Source organism: Zingiber officinale, chromosome 5A (assembly GCF_018446385.1).
Source record: "Zingiber officinale cultivar Zhangliang chromosome 5A, Zo_v1.1, whole genome shotgun sequence".
NCBI lineage: Eukaryota > Viridiplantae > Streptophyta > Magnoliopsida > Zingiberales > Zingiberaceae > Zingiber > Zingiber officinale.
Window position 1 is genome coordinate 1,923,844 of NC_055994.1, and position 22,797 is coordinate 1,946,640.

Consider the following 22,797-nt stretch of genomic DNA (forward strand, 5'->3'; position numbering starts at 1 on the left):
CACGAGTAACTGTAATTATTAAAAATGTCCCTAATTATTTATTTAAAAATCATGAATTAAATTTCATAAATGAAGAATTTGAAAAAAAATATTAATATTTGGGTTCGAGATCCGAATATTTTTTTTATTTTATTTTAGAATATATTATATATATATATATATATATATATATATATATATATATATATATATTTTTTTTATGATTCAAAATTTTAAAATTTAGGAATTGAATTATAATAAATTTAAGTTAATAAAACTTTACTTCTAAAGTACAAGTTCTCTCTATATATTGAATTTGGTTCGAATCAAGATTCGAACATATATATAATCGAACTAATAGTTTAGAATAATTTAAATTTAAGTTCAATTTTAATTATTTGAATGTTAATTTGAAGATATTATATTTAAATTAAAATTATGTAAAAAAAATTCTAGTTCAATTGGAGTTCGGCTCGTGAACAATCGAATAAAATATTATTGGTATGAATTTGGCTCATAAAAATTATCCAACATATTTGAGTTTGATTTAAATTTGATAATTTCAAATATGAATAAAATATTTTTCGATTTATTAATTATTAATAAGATAGGTTTTATTTTTTTTAAGAATTTAAATTAGTTAATAATGAACTAATTATAGTTCGACGGGCGTCCATTAAAACGCTACAAATTCGCACGAGGATAGGCTTGTAAGAAGGCACTGGCGAACACGCTCATGGTTTCTACTTTCCGTGCAACTGCAGTACGAAATAAAGAAGGGCTTGCGTTAATATGCACATAAAATCATGGTGTATAGTGCAGTGAAGAATAAGAATGGGCAAGTATTGTAAGATTAAATTGAAAAACATCTATTATTTATGCTTAATCAGCATCTTGATGGCTCTCACGACAATTTAACTCTCTCTAGATCGCATGAGGCCGTCTGGAAGAGCTCGGTGAGAGTTATAACTTTTGATGTAATTAATTAACATCTCGATGACATTTAGGAAAAAAATAAAAACGCGTCTAAAAATAATGAAAATTATAGAATATGTTTTCGATTAAAGAAAGCTCTTCAAAAGGCTGCCATAAACAATTGATTTCTGACGCCTTTTGAGTAATTGTTCCCATGAAAGAATTAATGAGAATCCGAAATCAGTTGAAAGTCTTTTCTTACTTCCAAACATACTGTTTTTTTTTTTACAATACACTTGTTTAAAATACGCTTATTTTTTTAATAATAATAATAATAATAATAATAATTTTCCTATACGATGTGCAGAAAGCATTTCCAAGTGCATAATTAAACTATTAACGAGTGCTCATCTTTATCCACATAATTTTATCACACGCAAGTTGTTCGTCTGAATCATCGTTTGCCATTCTTTAAGCAATTGAGGTCTGAATCCGAGTACGAAACTTAAAACTATTCATATAAATCTATCAAACTGTTGTATGAAGCCAATGAGAAGTAAAGGACAAGGCTCTAATGTAGAACACTCGAGAGAATACCAACAGGATGGTGGAATTCCCACTTTAATGTTGTAAAATCACAAACCCAGAATCACGGAAAAGGTGCCTGGAACCATGGTCACTTCTGTCTTCTTCCTCCCCAGAGCTTCAAAATGTCATGGAAGCCTCAAGGCTATTTCCATAATTTAACAGTTTTGTCGTGGCTAGCAGAGGCCATCATCCCAGTGAAGCTCGACTGCGCCAAAGCTGCAATAACACCTTCATGTGCCTGGACAGTCATGGTTTGGTTCTCGATCCTATTCCATAGCTCCAATGACTGCATGAATTGGAACATATACATGAGCATTGCATGGATGTAATCCAATTAAGTCCCTCTTAATTTTAATAGCACTCATAGGAACCCCATGAGCACAACTAGTTGAAGAGACTGCGAAGGAACTACACTTTTCTAATCTTATAAAATTCACTTGCAGCAAATAAAATAGTAGTATCTCTAAATAAAAGATGAAAAAAATTTAATATCAAAGGGTTGGCCATTACAGATATTATAATTGAAAATAAAACCATCCAAGAGTAATTAGGTATTTTTGTTGCTAATAGGCAATAAATTAAGAGGATTAGTGGATTTAGTCTCATATCAGTAGTTTTAAATTCAAGGTTATATGCCAGGGACACAGCCAGAACATTACTTTAAGTGGGGTCATTAAATTTAAGGATAAAAAATTTGACAGAAGTAAATTAGACAACAAGAAGATAGTGTGTAAAAATGGCATGAGTTGTAATAATGTTCATAGGTATTTAATGTGAAAGATAAGATTACTTTTTTCATCCAAATGTAAAAATGTCCATTCTTCACAGCGTTAGTATGAAATCATTGCAAAAATAATTCCAGTATAAAAGAAAAAATTAAGGTAACTTAAGTTTTCTAGTCTAAAAAAATATTTAAAATAGAAATTTAGATTGTTGTGCAGGTTGAACTGACAATCTTTGAAATATAGTATATAGTTAATTAAATCAATTAGAGTAGAATGTGTGATGAATAGAGGAAGATGAAGAAATTTGAGTGATATAGTTTGCACAAAATTGAATGAAGGGATAAATTCATGCAGCTGACCACAAATGCAAGACACAAATGGAAGAAACTCTAACTACTAAAACAGAGCAAGCAACTTCTCTACAACACAGAATACATCAAACGACAATACATTGTAGAACAAACAGAATTATTACCTGATAGCCTCCAATAACCAAGATTTGTGAGTATCTAGGATGGAAGACGCACGAATGGAACTGGTTACCATTGGAGCTTAGCTCACTGATACAGTCCCATGTGCGTGTCGACCAAATTTTAACTAAATCCTGACTAACAGATGCAAGCATGTTGCCATTTGGATCCCAGCAAATAGATTGTAATCCTGTCTTATGACCCTACAGTTATTAAGAGAGAATTAAACAGTGAGAGAAAATTAAACATGGGTAATAGAAATTAGTGGTATCTACAAAATAACCTGTAAAGCCGATATCTTTGTATGGGTCTCAACGTCAAAAATAGAAATTGTGTTCTCTGAAGCTGCAGCTAGAAATTGTCCACTTCTGGGTTGAAATCTCACTTGTATTGTACCACCCTGTCTCACCAACAAAGTTAGTTAAAATTTATGATCACTCTCAATCTAAAAAATGTAAAGACAGAAGAAACCAACCTTAAAACTATGTGTGCAAGAATATTGGCTGGCATTCCAGTACCGGATCTCACCATTGTCATCACAAGAACAAAATATGTCCGTCTCTTTTGGATGGAAATCAAGGGAAGTTATTTGTGAGTTGTGCCCAGGGAAAACATGTAAACAATGAATTGACTACAAAATGGAAAAGAGAACAAATCAGCATCAAGCCAACTACCAACTTAAGCATAATTAACATAAAGCAAAGACATTTAGCTAACATAAGCAAATTAGTATTTCTCAATAAATGAAGAAAAAATCATAAATGATTACCATTCTATGATATCAACAATAAGTACAATAAAAACTTAAAGTATTCATGATAACAAATAACAAATATATGCTTTAATTTTTTTCACTTTGTTGGAGTTAAATTGCCATTTATTGCTTTTATGACTTAATTAAAATATTCATGATAACAAATATATAATTTAATTTTTTCACTCTTTTGGGGTTAAATTGCCATTTATTGCTTTTATGACTTGAAAGTCTGCCATAAAGAAAAATTATTATTGTTTTGTGCTGATGTTCTTGATACATCAACATTGTAAGAAAGACATCAACTCTATATATTTCAATTTCATGGTTTTAACAAAGAAAATGAGATTGACCCAGTATGGTTTTGTTAAAAGAGCTCGATGAATCAGTGTAGTTTTATGTTTGCCCAATCGGTTTACATGACATCAATATTTTAATTATATGCAAGCAAAATCAGACAAGGACATAGTATGCATATAACTGATGCTTTGCCAAAGAGTTGGTGTGCCTGAGTTTATTATAAAAACAAATTGAGTTAATTACTAAATCAATAAGGAACTATTAAGGTTTTAACAAATCTGCCATGCAATTTCACTTTTACCAAATATATCATATACTTCTAATTTTGTCACAAATCTATCCAGTAAAAAAATGATCAAATCTTTAATTAACTCTTCATGGAAATATTCTCACATTACAATTCAGATCAATAGGTCAAAAATAAGTTGTCTCATTGTCCCAAGACCCATTTAGTTTAATTTGTAACCCCAACACAAACCTTTCTAATCAAGGGGCTGTCCCGACAAGACCCATTTAATTAAAAGATTATTAATTATATAATAGATTTAGATTACTATATTAGATAAATTTATAATGATAAGTTTGCATGTATTACAGGTTAGAAATGTGTTGTTGTGAATCAACTTATGAAATCCAAAACAACCTATTTGTTTGCAACTCATAAACAAGTTGACCTATTTATGACACAAGATGTTTAACACACCGAAGCCTACAAATTTGTTGGTCAAGTGCAGGCCATGTTGTGAACAAATTGCATCAGTCCTTTGCCAACTCCATGACCATGTATCAAGCTTCTTATTATTAAAATTCTACAGCATCTATAGGTTGAAACATGCTTATCAGTACCTAATGAAATGGCTAGCTATAAAAGAGTAGAACAATAGGAATAGTGAAGTTTAGGGACATGAGTGGTACTTGCATATGGTTATGCTTTTGGTAGCTCGCATCCAGTAAATTTAGTTAGATTTCAGGTGATTTCACCACATCCTAAAAGAAAATGATCTATCACAATTCACAAGAAAGGAGCAGGTCAGTTTCAACGAAAGTGTCAGGAAAGATAGCAAAGTACTCCATGCCAGTTCTGAATTATATTTTAATTCCCATTTATTACTTAAGATAGTAGCATACAAAAGGTCTACAATTGAGAAAGAAAACATCTCTACAAAGAACAGTTATTAGGAACTTCAGGATCATACAAATCTTAAGATAAAGATCCCAATTGAAAAGGACAAAAACTCAATTAATTAATTGCTAAAAAGAAGAATTTCATTAGGGAAAAGATGATATATAGACATTTAGTGCAATTTATTTCAAGTTTGGACCTTTTGCTTTCTGTTACAAAAGGCAAACCTCATAATTAATGTCGTGTTGCTTCGACAGTAGTAGGAGGTAAAAGAAAGGAAAAGAAATAAAATCATTAATTTTTCTTATTTATTTGGACATAGTAAGGAGAAAGAACTTTAATTTCATCCAATTCCACTAATTTATTGTTTGCCAAAATTGGGCAGAAATGAAGAAAATGAACTTTATGGTATATTGTTTCTTTCCTTCCAATTTTTCCCCTAACAAACAAGAAGAATTTAGAATAGTAAAAAATAAGCTAATGTGCTTTCATTTTTTTCACTTAAACTATGTCATTTCTCTCATATTTCCTCCCCTCCCAATTAAAGACAACATGAGGCATCACACTACTTAGAACTGATTTGGTAAGCTTTGAAAGTTGTTATACACAGAACATGAGAAGAAAAAGACTTGGAGAAAATGGAAATGCTCAAGAAAATCGTACAACAACAACAACAACAACAACCAAGCCTTTTCCCACTAGGTGGGGTCGGCTGATGCCTTATCCCTGTGAATCAGCCTAAAATCACAAGCCTGTAGGCAAACATATCGGATTGGTGGGGCATGCTACTACTGGAATTATCAAGCTAATCAGAACTTAATACCAGTTTATCATTTTCTGGCATGTGTACCTTCCCAAGTCCACAGTATTAAGTCTACAGCCTTAGGCCAGTTATTAAGAATTAAATGATGCAAACAGAAAAGGAAAAACTACTGTTTCTTCAGGATAATTCTTATATGCAGCAAATAACCCACAGTAAAAAGAAGGCGGCAAACATAAAACTGACATACATCCGAAGCACTCCAAAGACGGACAGTTCTGTCAAAAGAAGAAGTTGCCAACTGAGTTGAATTTGGTCTAAAACAGATATCTGTGATGAAGTGAGAATGTTCTGGGGCACTGCTCACAGTTTGCAGTGACTCCATGTTCCAGAGGACAACCTATAAGATAAGATGAAAATTATCTGAAACCATGTAGAAAAAGTAAGTTGCATGAGATGCTAAATAAGTCTGTTAATTGTGCAAACAACAAGGGCATCACATGAAAATCAGCAAAGAAACTAATATTGCAAACCTCAACGGGGAAGAAACTAGAATAGAACATGAACAATCCAAAATAATATTTTTCTAGTTATTTGACACGGAGCCATCCATTTTGTGTTCATTTTCCTCCCATAGTGTTAATGGCAGATTCTTTGAGGCAGAACCTTGACCATGACAAATTTAATATCTTCCATAGTGTCAGAGTGGGCATGATTAGGAGCCCATTTTTTGCTTCATTAGCACAGCAAAGCAAATTTAAAAACAAATTGGAACATGATGTTTTGCATAATCTTCAAAACTGGAACATTGTACAATGTCTAGCATCTACTAACAGCACTGAAAGATTCATCAGCATTCGATGTTGCCATCAAAAAATAAAACAAGGATTGTAGTTAACTATAGATGCGTACTTATATCTATCAATACATCCAAAGAAAAAGTAGTAGTATTTAACAACTATTGGGCTGGCTATATGGATCTTATCCACCATTGGACTTTACTAAATGTCACATTACAAATAACACCCTATTTATTAGATTTCTTCACCAAATTGTGAAAGCACCTTGCACAAAATTGATATCGCTTAAAAAATCAAATTGATTAGCTATATTACCATTAACCTGCTGGACAGGCATCAAACTCCTACTGAGTTGACAAAGAATGGGAAAAGGAAGAGAGATGCATATTTTTCTAGCCTCAGGTAGCCACATCATTTCCTCTTTTTTTCTATTTAATTTATTATCAAAATTGTATCCTCCAAATTTAATGTCTTTCTAGGTTTCCTCTTTCGACCATGGCAATTAAAATCCTTGCACAGCATCATTCTTTCTTCTCCATCTCCAAGTTGTGGCCATGTATTTTCTTTAGAAGCTTACAGGCATTGCACCCACCATTTCTTGATTGGCATGCACAGAGCTGGAGATGTCATTGGTGAACCTGGAGGCAAGGCTCATGACTTCATTTCATGTTTTGCATATCAAGGAAAAAAAAAGAGAAGGATACAAAACCTGTTGAATGATCCCAACACAATGTTGAAAGATTAAACTACTGCAAATTTTGATACAGAATTGTTTTCAGCATACTATTCATCATTGTATAAATGTGAAGAATAATACAGACAAGAACTTCAATACCAACTCAACCATAGCCCATTGAAATTCAATTGGAAAATTATAGGCGTCCAAAAATCAAAAAATTAGTAATGATAAAAATGATTGTGTAGTTTGTAGTTATTACTTTCTATTCAAAATGAATTAATTACAACAGTCAGTGTAAATAGAAATGAAACTTAATAAAAAATATAAGTTTAAACAACTACACATAGCATGCCCAAAGAAAGAAGCCACAGGCTTTTTCCTTGATTTATAAAAACGAAATATATACAATATATATATATATATATATATGCAATAAATTTTGTCTTGGATTGTGAAGGTATATGCTAATGAATTTTGTTTTGAACCAAGATATATTGTAATTTTGGGGCATTCAGTACGTAGGTAGTTGAACTAGAAAACTAATAATAAGGATTGCTCTTAGAAACTCAAACCTATAAAACGTGACATAATATGTGATGACACATTAACACCAATGAGCACTTCAAAGCAACTTAATCTTTTCCGACCGACTTAAAAAAAAAAAGGGGAATCGCGTCCCTCTCCTACTTGTCTAATTCAAGCATCAAACATCACCCCCTTTTTTAAGCATGGTTACAGAACCAAGTATGCAAGCATAATAAGTGCAACTCAATATGTAATTTTCTTAAGAAACCTGAAGAGGGTGCAGAGGCGTGCATAAAAGATCAATCACAAGTAGAACAGAGACACAGTTAAGTAGCCTTCTGGAAATTTCCCAAATACAGGTGATAGTGATTAGTAAGTATAAATCATTTCCTGTATCTAATAAATATTTTTTGAGACATATAATTCCAAAATATGATGCTTAACAGCTAGAGTAAGTCTAGTTTAACCAGAAAAGACAAGGGAAGAAAACAATTTTGAACTAGAGAACAATTTTGAACTAGACAAGAAAAGTAAAATTCAAGCATCAAACATCACCCCCTTTTTTAACCATGGTTACAGAACTAAGTATGCAAACATAATAAGTGCAACTCAATATGTAATTTTCTTGAGAAGCCTAAAGAGGGTGTGGAGGCGTGCATAAAAGATCAGTCACAAGTAGAACACAGACACAGTTAAGGAGCCTTCTGGAAACTTCCCAGATACAGGTGATAGTAAGTATAAATCATTTCCTCTATCTAATAAATATTTTTTGAGACATAATTCCAAAATATGATGCTTAACAGCTAGAGTAAGTCTCATTTAACCAGAAAAGACAAGGGAAGAAACTGATATTTGCATCAGTAGTTGAATGATCTGTGAATAAATTTCTTTCTCACTTAGAAAAATCAAATAACTGTAACATGGCAAGCACATGAAATTCATGTAAGGCCAGAAACTAATCTGATACTAGTGGATAAACATCATATTGAGCATTTCTGTTATACAAATGAAAAAATATATGCAGATATGTGTAATATTTTACCTTTTTATCATGTCCAGCACTAGCAAGCAATTTCCCATCAGAAGAAAAGTTGCAACAAACTACTTTGTTGTTCCCGGCTTGAATAGAACTAACGTCATTAAAACTAAAACCTAAAACAGATAGAGAAATGTAAACGGTTTATGTACTGGATATCTGGACCAGATGAATGAAACATTGAAACCAGTACCATTTAACGATTCCACATTGTTCTCAGCAGTACTTTTCAATGCAGCAAAAATGTCCTGTCCATCTCCATCATCATTTGACAGAAAAGATTCAACATTATCATCCAGTGAACCAACATCGCCGAAGTGCTCTAGGTCATCCTACGGGCCATGAAATCACATGATTTTACAAACTTACCAAATTGCATCTTCCATTGTCACTGACAATAACACTGGAAAATGTGTTTATATGAATATACCAGATGACTTGAAGAAGCAAGCCTCCCTGATTTATCTGTTCCATACATCATCAAACTTTTTGACATAGTACTTGCATTTTGGAGGTTGCCAGACATTGAAACACCATCACCAGGTGTATGGATGGATGGAGTTGAGGGAGGTGAGTTAACAGAAGGTGCAGCAGTGTTTCCTGTGCCAGAGCTGTTTGCTGGTCCAGAAGAAGTTTTCCGCTTCCGTGCATTCTTGGAGTTAATTGATCAAATCAACCAGTTTAATTTTATTTTACAAAAAGTGCAAATGCTCAGTGAGAGATAATAAATGCAGATATGGAGCGGGGATCAGAAACTTCATCAGTTAACATTGCAATAGAAAAATGTAAATAAAGGAAGAAATGAATAATGTCTGGTACCTGCTGTATCTGTTGTTGCTGCACAAGTTCCTGAGTTTGTTGATTAGATGACTGCTGCATCTGAGTTGCCTTCAATACATACACAATCATAACAGAAAATGCTACTTTAGTATTCATATGATAGCCAACACTAAGAACATAGAGTAAAAAAATTGATCAATACAAACAAAAAACTCTCAGATGAAGAAGAATTGGATATTGATATACAAGAAAACAAAAAACAAGTTAAGAGTATAAGAGCTTTATAGGGTGGTTAATGGATTTAAATTTTTAACTGTGTTAAATTGATAGGGAAAAACTTGGCCTTCTTTGGTTACAAAAATTTTCAGAAAACTTTTCTAAATTTGAAAAACAAACGAGATAAATATTTAAAACCGACTTTTTTGACATATTTTAATTTATTAGAGGTGAAAGATGTTATAAATATATTTTTTTCAAATTTCGATTATTTCATTTTCTGAACATAGTAAACTAAATGAAAAAATCACTACCTATTTTAATTATTTGTTGACATAAAATTACAAGTAGACCCTAATAGCTATACATGTTATAAAATCAGACCCTCAATAGCAGCAGAACAATTCTTTTTCCATATAATTCCACATCATCTTAATTAATATAATTGATTAGTAAACTTAATAATTATGCATTGCATTCATCATTACCAAAACCGCACTCTATAATCATTTACTGCATGTTTTGAACCACTGCTTTTATTATTTTCTTTTAAAAACTTTTCCATATTAGCTTTGCTTGGAGAAAGCAATGCAACTGTTGGAAAAGATTTGGCTTCGTGATATAGGCAGTACAAGATTGTTTTCTCCAAACATGGATATGTACATATATTCATCCCTTACTTTTCTTTAAGTCTTGAGGTTTTTACATAATCTAACATGCTTAGAAAAGCTGAAGATTGTACTTGAGATTGAAAACTTCAGAAGACTAAACTAGGGAAAATAACATTTAAGTAGGGCAAAGTTTGTCCGAGAAATTTAGGTAATCCACAAAAAGGTAACAAATTATAATCCTACTAACGTTATTGTTTTTAGTCTCTATTTGACATTTTTTATCCATCTTATTTTTACATATATATAAGTGGTGCTAAAGCACTTATTATTATATTATAATATAATGGTATTTTATATATAAATTTATTCATATGCTATTTATTATTTTATTATCATATTATATATGTAGATTGTAATTGGATTTGTAAAAAAATCACTGGTTACTTGTTATGCATATAAATCTGACTAATAGTACACAGATTATATTATACATGTATATGCTATAGATTAATGAATATTGGTTATTTAAATTTTTTTTGTTTGGAGTTGGAATTAATAAGAATATAAGAAGATATAATTTTTCTTACTAGTATTTACTATTAAATTACTTTATAGCAATACAGGCAGTTAATTGTGAGTACTTTTTTAGTAGTCGCAAATTTAACTAATTTGACAGTATAATATCTCAAGATTAATTAAATAATTGTTATTAATTATTAGTAAATTACATTTAAAATAAAATAAAAGTATTTACTTTTTTTTTGCAACGAATATAATTCACTAATAAACTCACACTTTGCACTGGTTGGAATTAAATTACAATATAGTTCCTTAACATTTCTCCTTAATTGGAATTAAATTACAATATAGTTCCTTAACATTTCTCCTTAATTTGAATCAAACATATGTAGAAATTTAGTCACCCATATACTTAATCCTATGATCTCTTAAGGACTTGGTTACCGAATCCCCTAATTGATCTTTAGAGCTACAAACTGCCTCTAACTTCATTGGGTTGTACCTTATTAAGTAGCGGCCAATCATTGTGTTTTATCCTCTGGTCCAACACTAGAATAGATATTATGTGCATGGCATATTGACGGTTCCAGCTTCATGACCTCTTTAAAAGCATGTCTTGCCTTGGTCATCAATTGTTCAACACAAATAAACTCATGCAACTAGGGAAATATCATTGTACTGCTCTGTACTTGATCAGTGCATCATCTGTTTTTTACTCTAAAAACACAGATTACCTCCCAGAAGGACATAGAAACCCGATGTAGAACTTATGTTTATGGAATAACTTATTAAATTAGCATCAATGTCCATATAATTTGAAAGTGAACTCAAGCCAGATGAGGGCCTTTCCTTCAAGTAATTTTTTTCAAGAATAGCAAATGAGCATAACATGAAGTCACAATACTGACTCATTCTGCTAACTGAAAATCATATGCTTGGTGTTGTAAATATATGGTAATTCAGTTTTGCAACTAGTATTTTTTTACTTTCTTGAATTAGTTAGTAGAACTCCCACCACAACGTCCTGTTTACATTAGTTTAGAGTTAAAATCTATGAGGGTATCAACTATTGAGTGCTTAGCACCCAAGATAGCAGGCTCCTCTAGCAAATCATGCAAATTTTTATTGGAAGATTTCTCTAAGCGGATTACCTCAAAATATATTTGGTCACATTTATCCCTGTTCCACAGTTTTAATAAAGTGCCTCAAGCCCTGACCCTTTTAGATTCATCACCTAGTTACATAAGCAAGCCTAACTTCATGAAGCACCACCTACCATGTGAACCACCATCTCTCCACAAGCCACCGACATGACATCATAACCCTTTTCCATGCAGATATCTTCACACCTCCCATGCTCAGTCACTTTGCATCCACACTAGCAGCCAGCACTAGCTTGAGCACTAGAGTCCACAAGGGAAGTTGCCCATCCTCATCTTTAGTGCATCCTACAAGCTGCAACTCTAAAAGTGACAGTAATGACCACTAGCTCACACAGCTAGATATCACCACAATCCTATCCAGCATTGTGAGATCTATATGCACATGGTTGTTCGCTTCAGCCATTAGTACCCAACTTGCTATTGTAGCAATTCTTCATTATGTTCAAAAATCCAGTATGACTTCCTTGTTGCCATGCACATTGGCATTGCCCTAGCCAAATTTAAAACCTAGCATCATCTTCCTCTTCTTCATCACAGTGACCAATGCATCCTCAGTAAAGAGGCCACCACATTTGCCTGCTCATAGTCCTTCTCATCTGGGATCACCAAAGTTCCAATAGAGCAACCATGGGAAACCTACAACAAACTCTTAAAAGGTGGTCATTAATTTTAAGAAACCCAGAGATCTCCGAATCCACCTTTTATTACTACAATATCAACCTAGTCACCTTCTCTAACTTTTAGATCTAGGCTTACATCCGTTCACATCTTAGCTGGGCAAGATCCAATAACACATCCTGCCAAATCCGGAGTAAACTCTTCCTCTTCAACGTGAGAAGAGTGTAGCTTGCTCTCACTCGTCTTTTCAAGGTCACATTGCGAAATGGGAGTCTATTTGTAGTGACAACCTGAACAATAAATATGGTATTCTCATGTTGTTACTTCAAGCAAAGGACCCTACTATGCTACGCATCTCTAGTGATGAACCAAGAAGATGTTCTCAATTTGTTGGGTTGAGTTATTAATCATGTTACTATCTTTCCTCCAGGACTTTCAATTGTTTTCCTTTTCCATATCTTGTGTGTTGCAATATGTGCCACATTGGGAAGAATTTATTCATGAGATCTCTTTCTCCATCAATATGCATCGCTATAATATGCCTCCAAGATCGCACAAAGAAGCAAGTTGCAAGCTCAAGCTCTGGAGCAACCTGAGAGGAGAGACCAAGTGGCATTGTTCAAAGAGAAGGAATCACCAAATGATGGCCTCAGGTCAAATGCAGATCCACATAGGGAATCCTCTAGGTGTTGGGTTCTGCAATAACAATGAGAACCACCCACAAGATCTATACTAATTGAGGAAGTCAATGTACGGTCATAGGGTTATTAGTGAAGTCATGCTGGGCAATAACGATGTCATAAATGGATTGCAAGAGGCTCCACAGGGTTGGTGTTGGGGTCTACCAGGAATATTAGAAGATAGGATGAAGGATTAAAACTTGTTGTGGTTATAGAAAGATGAGGAAAATACACAGCAGATCACAAGAGAAGATTGTAATGAAAGCAATGAAACTTGTGAAGTAATACTGAATAATGCATTAGGAACCTAGATCTAATCACAACTGAGTGCAAGTGAGAAATTGATAAATTTTGTGTCCCTCGACCAACGAATCTAATGGAGTTGTGTGCCTCAGTTGGTGTCTAGCAAGGGGAAATGATTTGAAAACCAAAGTTTTATTTTCAAAGATGCTAATATTGGGGATCGGAATATCTTCTAAAGGCCCCAAAACCAAATTGATCTTGGAAATACACCACGAACTAGGAAAAAAGTAATTTATTACCAAAAGAACTTAATTGAACTTGGAGATAAATATTCTATCTTCTACATAAATTATTCCCTAAATTACTAATACAAATTTACCTACTTTCTCTTGAGTAACTCAAAATAAAATGTGTATATAATATTCAAAACTTCCTAATTAAAAATCACCTCATTAATTCACATCATAAAGGCTTCAAAACTTCAGAATAAATCATCAAATTTGTGAGCTAGAATGAGAGAAATAACTGTCTTCCTCATCAAGACAGACCAATGCCATGCTTCTATTTCTGCAGTCAGTGTAGCTTCTTATGCATGGTGAGAAGCAAAGAACAATTACTGGTATGGTCTGATGAAAAAACTAGAAATTTCAAAGATATGCAGGAAAATATGCAATTCCTATTATATATGATTTAGTAATTATTTCAAGATAATTCATGTTCAACTATTTCCTGCGAAGAAACATCTTTAGGGGAGGGGGATGTAAGTGATTCGCTCCCTCCATGAAACAATATGAGAATGAAAATGATGCATATTTAGTATGAATGAAGAAATGCATAAAGAAATGTGCCAGGTACGAATCTAAATTGTGGTTGATAAACCTCATATGTTAACTTTTCCAGAATTACTCAGTAAAGTAAATTGTTACTAGAGAGATGACCTTCAAGAAAGCTTGATCTTGTGTGACCTTTGGCGAACTTGACTGACTAGGAGAACCTATTGACGCATCATTGCCATTCATTTGACCATCTTTTCCACTGAGTACACTCCTTGGCAATGCTCGAAGCCTGCGCGGATCCATGCCACAGTTAGATGAGTCAATATTGCTTTGTGGTTGAGCCTGTGCCAAAATCTGCTGTTGGTTGGGGGATAGAAGCTGAAATTGGCTTTGATTTGGCAGAAAGGGCTTGTTTACTTGAGGACCAAAATTTTGACGTAATTGATCAATTCCCTGTTAATTAGCATACAGTATAAGAAAACAAACAAACAAAGATCATTCCCTAGAGAAGAAGAAGAAGAATAGTCATACTGTCAAAGGCCAGCCTTTCAGGGGAAGACCACTAACACCTTGAGTCATTCCTGCAAAAAGGGACAGAGTGAAAGTAGGACAAGATGTACACTAGACGTTCATAACTGAAATTTATTTCAAAACCAGAAAAGACCTCTACTTGCAAGTAACTTCTTTTCAATGAACTCCTTATTAATCTAGCACTTTTTTACTATTGGAGTAACAGACAGAATTACAGATAAATTATTTAACCAACCCCTAATATACAAAACTAAATAAAGAAGTGCAAAACAGATTGATATTAGCAACTAGATCAGAACCTCTCTGCAAGTAGTTGATAGTTTAGTCAATTGATGAAAGAATAGGATACCGTCCTTTCCAAAATCCAACACCTGGACAATTCTGCTGGACATAACTTTCAATCTTGCATTGATTTTAATACCAACTCTTGGCTAAGAATGGAGTGAGAACATTAGCCTGTATTTTGATGAATATGACACAATCCCCAAAAAAATCAAGAGCAAATGTACATTGCATAAATTACAGTTGGAACAAAAATATATTCACTGTTCAAGCAGTATTTATTGGACAAAAGAGTGAGGCGTCATCCCCGAAACATTCAGGGTGCGTTTGGTTCGGGGTTATTCTTGATAACCTTGGTTATCCATCCAAGGTTATCAACAAAAACCTTGTTTGGTTTAGGTATTCGATGATTCCCAAGTAATGTTCCATGCCCGACACGTCAGCAAAAGGGTAACGAATCAAAATTAAGGTTTTTGTTGATTCCGGGGTTAACGATTTTTTTTTACCAAAAATACCCTCCGATAAAAAAAAACATGAAAAAAAGGAAAAAAATGTAAAAAAATATTAAAAAATGTAAAAAAATAAAAAAATGTTTTAAAAAATTTAAAAATTTATTTTTTAAAAAAAATAAATAATTTTAAAAAAAAAATTTAAAAATAAAAAATAAAAATTTTAAAAATGTTAAAAATTTTAAAAAAAAATTAAAAATTTAAAAAAAAAAATTTAAAATTTAAAAAATTAAAAAAAAAAATTTAAAATAAAATAAATAAATTAAAATTAAAATTTAAAAAATGTAAAAAAATAAAAAATATAAATATAAATAATATAAAAATATAAAAAATAAAAAAATAAAAAAACACATAAAAAAATAAAAAAATATACAGGAAAAAGAAAAGTAAAAAAACATTAAAAAATAAATAAATAAATAATAATAATAATATTATGTATAGTTGGTTTTGTAACTGAGGGTAATACGGTAAAATATTAAACTAGGGTATTCATTAAAACCTTCAAACAAACAAGTTTTTGTTGCATTACCTAAGTTGAACCAAACAACATTTGGTTATGTTTTATTCCCTATAACCTTGGTTATGTGATTACCAGGTAATCACATAACCAAGGTTATACATGATGACTTGAACCAAACACACCCTCAATTCAATTCCACTCTTGTGGAGCAGTTGATATCTCAAATTTCTCAATGCTTAACCAGTCCAACCTTTAGTGTATTAATGTTATTGTTTACAGACAGTATCTAAATTATGATTCGATAATTTTGGTAATCTCAGAACTTGTTGGAATCATGAGATGAGGATGATCAGTAGTGGGGGAATACAGTCTATGCCTACAAATACAATCTCTGATTTCCTCTTACTAATTCTTAGCAAGGTCATATACAATTGGCAGTGGAAATAAACATTAACACAAACAAAGCATATACCACACACTAACACAACAAGTTTATGTATTCAGCAGCCCTCAAGGCTTCTTTTCCAGGACACATCATCCTTCGGCAGATCACTCTTGAATCCCCTCTATGTTTTCTCCTTGGCAGCACCAGAGTTGAGAAATCTCCTCTCAAAACATATAAAAGAGGTTTTTAGAGCAAGGAAAATAAGATCATTACAATAAAGGATTCAATAGATGTGACTTATTAATCATAGGTCTGATTAGCAGCCCTTTAAATTTTTTTATAGCATTTTCCTTGAATTCAAATGTAGAAGTTGTTATGTTGTGCTAGCATCGATCAATTGACTGCTTCACTATAGTCATCATCTAATCCTGGCATTGCGTCTTCCATTAATGGCTTCTTTGAATCTGTCTACTGTAGTGTCAGTCGACTAGTCATGGGCATCAATCGACTATTCCATGTTAGTCAACTGCTCAATTGGCTGGCTCCCAAATATAAACATTTTGTTTTTTCTCCTTAATTTGAGTTGACTACCTAGTAGATTCAACCATCAATCACCTGGTTTCCACATCAATCAATTGATCAAGCCACAAACTCCAAACACACTTTATGGTATTGGATTTCTAACTATTTTCGTAAGTTGACTCCATCACCAGATTGGAATTGGATCCAAGGATTCTCGACTACAATATCATAATGAACAAGCCTCGGTTAAGTTGAAAATTACCCTCTTCTATGTACATGTGCTATCAACTCTCAGCTTGCCATACATCTTTGTCACATGGCCCTCTCCTGTTAAGTTTCTCGTCCCTCCAATGCACCTGAGCCCTTGGTTCACTCCTCATCATCCTTCACACTCCGCTTACATAGTCTCCTTCCATGGCATAGCTGCATTCCGATATTTCTAGTCCTTGAGTCCCTCAGAACTCTCATACCATTCTTTTTCGATCTCCATGGACCTCTAGTCATCAAGCAACCAAGACCTTGGTCACACCAAATCGTTTTCATATGTGTGTCCACTAAGTCCTACCGAACTCAAAACACATATCAAACAAAACCACAAATCCTAACTTAAATTCTTTGCCCAAACATCAAAACCTAAAGTCAAACCTGACCACTAGTGCAGCATTATACAAACATTAGTGTCCTAAATTGATGTTGACTAGTTGGAAATGTTATAGTGAATATAGCTTTTAAAGTACATGGCAACTACTTGGCTAGCCTATGAAATGGGACATCCTACCAAAAAAAAAAAGGGCAGCCCGGTTATCTTTAGCCAAGTTGCAACCACAGCATCATACATGAATAAGTCAATGACTCATCCAAGCACTAGGTCAATGGGTTACTAGTTGTAGAGATGGATCAACTAGTCAAACCATACAAGAAATGTAAATGTATACTTTAAATACTAAAATCAGTAAAAGAACAAAAGATCAAAAAGGGTGAACAGAGTCAACCTTATATGCTTATAAGCTTCAAACTAAGTCAATGCATGTATTTTGCATTTTTTGTAATGTAAGCATAGAATTTCCATAAAATCTACAAATTAGGTCCAACTTTATAAGTGTAATTATTAATAATTGAAAATTCACCTACGTGTGTCTAAGCAAATCATGTTCTCTAATTTGAAGTAGAAAAATTGTAAAAGTAGATATATCTAAATTGAAAAAAGTTGGGTTCCAAAATTATATTACACGGAAAATGGTATTATCACACATTCAATCATACAATGGACATACCATTCTCTAATTATTTCCTTTTAAGGAAAATGGAAGGGGTAAAGTCCAATAAATCAGATGCAACAGTATGAACCTTACCAACTAAGCTAGCTAGCAGCTTTGTTTTATATATTATATATAAATGAGGGAAGACTCCGGGAGACAATTAGGCAATGTAAAAGTATGACAAATATACACATTAAACGAGAAAGAAAAATATCAAAGAAGACTTGATTAGCAATGATAAAATAAAATAAAATTTATTCAAATATAGATAATGATATAAAGGGGATAGAGCCCAATGGTGTAGAAGAATCTATATAGTTGACTCCACTAGAAAGAAAAATACCAAAGAAGACTTGATTAACAATGATAAAATAAAATAAAATTTATTTAAATATAGATAATGATATACTAGGGGATAGAGTCCAATGATGTAGAAGAATCCATATAATTGACCCCACCTAGTAGGATAAGGCATGGTTGTTATTGTTGTAATATAAATAAAAGAACCCAGAGGCAATACCTCATAAGATCATATTCTCAAGGAATAAACAACTCATGATACTCATCAAATCTGCATCAGATAGCTAATTTCCCATTTATTTTTGTATTTTTCTTTTCCAGTGGCAATTGGAGCGTTAATTGCTTCAAAAGTTGCTTGGTAATTTACCACATCATAGAAACTCAATCCTAATCTTTTTTATTTTTACAGGTTTCTTGTTTCTACTCATGATAGGGCTTAAAATTAACTAACATTCAATAAATCTTAAATTGTAACCATTTCATAGAGGAATATATTTTCCAATGACAAGCTTCGACTATTGTAATGTAAGTGAATGTTTAATAACAACAGTATTATAATTTTAGCTATCAAAATAAAATAGCACCAAGATCACAGTCAGTCAAGGACTAATTTCGACAATTTACCAAGGTAGTACAATACACACACACCCATTTATATGGAGTACAATGGAAATCGGTATGACTTCCAAGCCTATACAAGGCATTAAAAGAAGAGAACAAAGGCAAGTCCCTATAGATCAATGAGGACCTGAGATCATGGTTGGGTTGAATAAATTATAATGTAATAATTCCAAGGACTCTTCTCAAATCAAAATTTGTGACAGGGAACACCCCCTTAGGGAAACGTTGGTGCTAGTCATTAAAAATTTGTCAAGTTTTTGCACATTTATCCATATACAATTTTTCTATTCATCAAAGGCAACGATTAAAAATATTTTTTCATTAAATTGCAGAGAAGTCACTAACCAGAGCCACATAGTCCAGATTTTGCTTGCATTATACCATGGCCATACAACGAGGGATCCATATTCAAAGATCGTTGGGCTGCACCCATGATACCTTTAATGTCCTGCAGTAATTAAACAAAGCACTAGAAGACCCAAGAGAATAAAATATCACAGATTAAATTATGCAAGGGACACATGGTGCAAAATTTTACAGATGTCTGTTGATTTTGTCCTTGAACATGCTGTGTTGCTGGAGATCCAGTGACAGGGTTACTTTGGATAAATTGTCTACACCCACATATTAGAAAGAACAATTAGGTTACGAAAAAAAATCCTAACTGAAGGTTGGTTCTAATTTTTTTTATTTAATTAAAAAACTAAATAATAAATAAATACCCAGGATGATTGGTTGCAGACTTGAGAAGTACAACTCGATTAGCATCAAGAAGTTGTGGGGATATTTCACCATCCATGGTTTGTGGCTGCTTCATTCGCTCTTCATACAGTTTAGCAGCCAATAAACTAGCAGTTGGTGGCCCTGAAATACCATTTGTGTTTGTAGAGCTTATTGTCCCATTGAGAGTCCCATTGAGAGCCAGATGGTTAACACCTCTTTGTTGCAGTTGAGCCTGTTGCTGTATGAGTTGCAACTGCTGCATCTGTAATTGCCTTTGATGTTCTTCCTTTGCTTTTGCCCGTTGTGTCTGCAAGAAGAAACAAGCTTTATTAAAGAGTTTAATTATCTTGGACAAGGATATGGTCTAATTATCGATTTTTATCCAAGACTTATGTTGAAACCTAAAAATTGAGGCGTACAATTTCCACCAAAATAATTACCTCTATGTATGCCGCGGCAACTTGAGAATGTTTTTCATTTGTTCTTGCTATGAAGATATCCCAAAACACAGACCACCACTCAAACAAAAAACCACCAGGAGCATCAATTGCTGCAAGTAAAGCACAGGTTCATGAATGCCCAGGAAGAAGAATGAATCCTCCAAGCAATTCAGATATGATTGGAGAAGTACAACTTAAGAATCTATTTATAAGAATTCTGACATCATGCAGATATCATTTACATAAAAAAATATTTTAACATAAGGTACTTTATATTTTTGTATTATCTTAAATTACAGAGAAAAAATATTAATAACCTTTTTTATAATAATTTTCAAATTTTAAGATTTGATATTTGCATATGGCCTATATATATGTTATTGTATCATCTGTATGCCCTGTAAGGTAATTGCTTCCAACTATCCAAGGTCAAGATTACAAATCAACATTAGATTTGGGCAACCTCAACAACGGCATTAACAAGTAGGATGAAGAAATGATTAATGGTCATTTGAAATTGTACCAACACTTGTAGAATTAAGGCCCATTGCAAATGAACTAGTAATCATATGTTATTTGCAAGAGAAATCTTGCAAATTCATTCAAGTGCTATTTGTAGCTTTCTATTCAGAAATAATCAAACAGCCCAAAATTGCATGATGGGTTGCTGAACTTTTCAAGGTGCTCATAGAAGAAACCTCCTTGCTATTAGAAACATGAAATCATACTTTATTAAAAAAAAAACAAATTGATGAAAAGATTATTTAAATCATTTTTAACATTTGTTGAATTTATAAATCTTCCCAAAAGTATCGCATTCCTATTCTGTGCAGTAACTAGTAATCGAGGTGGCGGATAATGGTGGATACTTAAATCAATCAACATAATGATCTATCATATACGATAACAAAATATTGTCCAATTCTTACCGTATATTGTGTATTAACATGAGCATTTTATCCCAGCTACAATGTTGGATAAAACTGTTATTATCCTAGCAATATGATGTCAAAATGTCATACAAAAATGTTCAAAATTACAAGTTAGATAGATAGCCAACCCGCAAGAACCAAGGGTGGGCATATACAACAAGATTCAGTAAATAAGTAGTAGCACATCAGAAAAACTATTGCAGGGAAGTGGCATCACAAACAAATAACATCTCTTGTTTGGTTTTCATAAGATAGTAAACAAAAACCTAATTCATATACATATAAATAACAGGTGAAGAAGAGAAAAATACTAACCCACGGGATCAGTCGCGACTTTCCCTTCTTCCTTGAAAGCTTTTGCAGTAGCTTGCAAATTTCTTTTCAATAGATAATCATGTATATAAACATCAAGCCTAACAGAACATCAAATGGGGCAAAATTAGGGGAAAAGAGCTACAATCAAATAATCACCGAAATGAGAAGACCAAAGCGAGGATATAATAATAAGAAGAAAAAGAACTGGAAAAAAACAAAAACAAAACTCACATCTTATCAGCCTCCCAATTACTCTGAGCCATACCTTCCCCTCCGGGACACGATATGAGGATAAATATCGACTTCCTGTTTCCTTCAAGCTTCACCACCAAATCGTCAAACATACATTAGTTTATCCAGCCAATGATCCGGAAAAAGCAGAAAGGGAACCATGGATTCAACATTTAGATCGAGATCACGTCCTGCATTATAAGAAAATGAAATATTCCAGTTTGACAAAAGAAACGAACTCGAGTTGACTACTTCCGCATACAAATCTCACAATTTCACTTTGAGAAACTATGCCAATTGCGAGGAATCCAACCACCGGAGCGGCATCAGAACAGTCATCATGATCGATTCTGAACCTCTATGGAAAGGAATACGAGGGAATTAAGATCGGTAAACGATGTGGGGAGGAGGAAGAGATCGATGCGTCAAATGGGACGATTAGGTTGCCCAATCGGGGGAGGGACCGAAATCGCCAAGGGTCTGAACTTTGGAGGGTGGAGAAGGAGATCAAAAACCGCTGCTGTTTTTCGAGCTTTTCCGGCTCGGATCCGGGCCATGAGTATAAGCATGAGCGATAGCGTCCGAATCAAATCAAGGATGCAATTTGGGGGCGGAATCCTCATATTACGTTATATGCGGGGACTGGACTTACCAGATCGAGACCAGTAAACGGAAACCAGTGAGTAAGAAAACAAGGTTCGCATATGGCCTTTATGCGGATATTCAAATTGGACATTTCGTCCGAGGCACGGGGCGATGGACCGACATCGAATCCAAAGCAGTGGTTTGTCACATGGAGCACATCTTAGCCGTTGGGTCAAACAGCGAAGCAGTACCGACCGCAGATGGAGACTGTGCGCTCCGCGGTTACGTGTCTGTACCACCTAAATTGTATTTAAAATTTTAGCTAAATTACGTGTCTTATCCTCAAACAAATCAAAGGATTTGTTCTAATCAGTTTTTTGGATATTGTATTAACAAATTGAATAAATTATTTCTCTAATTTATATTTCAAGTAAAAATGTAA

The 22,797-nt window shown here is 33.3% G+C and overlaps 1 protein-coding gene across 2 annotated transcripts; it reads right to left on the minus strand.

Moving 5' to 3' along the window:
* Positions 1-1,306: 1,306 nt before the first annotated feature.
* LOC121979262 (transcriptional corepressor LEUNIG_HOMOLOG-like) lies at positions 1,307-22,347 on the minus strand. Of its 2 annotated transcripts, none has more exons than XM_042531221.1 (18): positions 22,042-22,347; positions 21,771-21,961; positions 21,540-21,637; positions 20,293-20,402; positions 19,852-20,159; positions 19,668-19,743; positions 19,475-19,577; positions 14,792-14,841; positions 14,423-14,713; positions 9,474-9,542; positions 9,085-9,306; positions 8,848-8,986; positions 8,661-8,770; positions 5,865-6,014; positions 3,153-3,308; positions 2,961-3,077; positions 2,683-2,880; positions 1,307-1,768 (listed from the first exon to the last, which is right to left on the minus strand). In XM_042531221.1, exons 2-18 carry the CDS (start codon positions 21,881-21,883, stop codon positions 1,625-1,627), a joined length of 2,454 nt encoding a protein of 817 aa, XP_042387155.1. In that variant the 5' UTR covers positions 21,884-21,961; positions 22,042-22,347; the 3' UTR covers positions 1,307-1,624. The 2 variants fall into 2 exon arrangements, with proteins under 2 accessions (XP_042387155.1, XP_042387156.1); XM_042531222.1 differs by having other exon boundaries at positions 22,033-22,347.
* Positions 22,348-22,797: the final 450 nt, after the last annotated feature.

Excerpts from the sequence above, each read along its gene's own strand:
- LOC121979262 (XM_042531221.1), bottom strand. The coding sequence starts at position 21,883 with ATGTTTGACGATTTGGTGGTGAAGCTTGAAGGAAACAGGAAGTCGATA. Across the intron at positions 9,543-14,422 it reads AAGATCAAGCTTTCTTGAAG|GCAACTCAGATGCAGCAGTC; the intron begins GTCATCTCTCTA and ends TATGTATTGAAG. Across the intron at positions 9,307-9,473 it reads AGCAACAACAGATACAGCAG|AATGCACGGAAGCGGAAAAC; the intron begins GTACCAGACATT and ends ATTAACTCCAAG.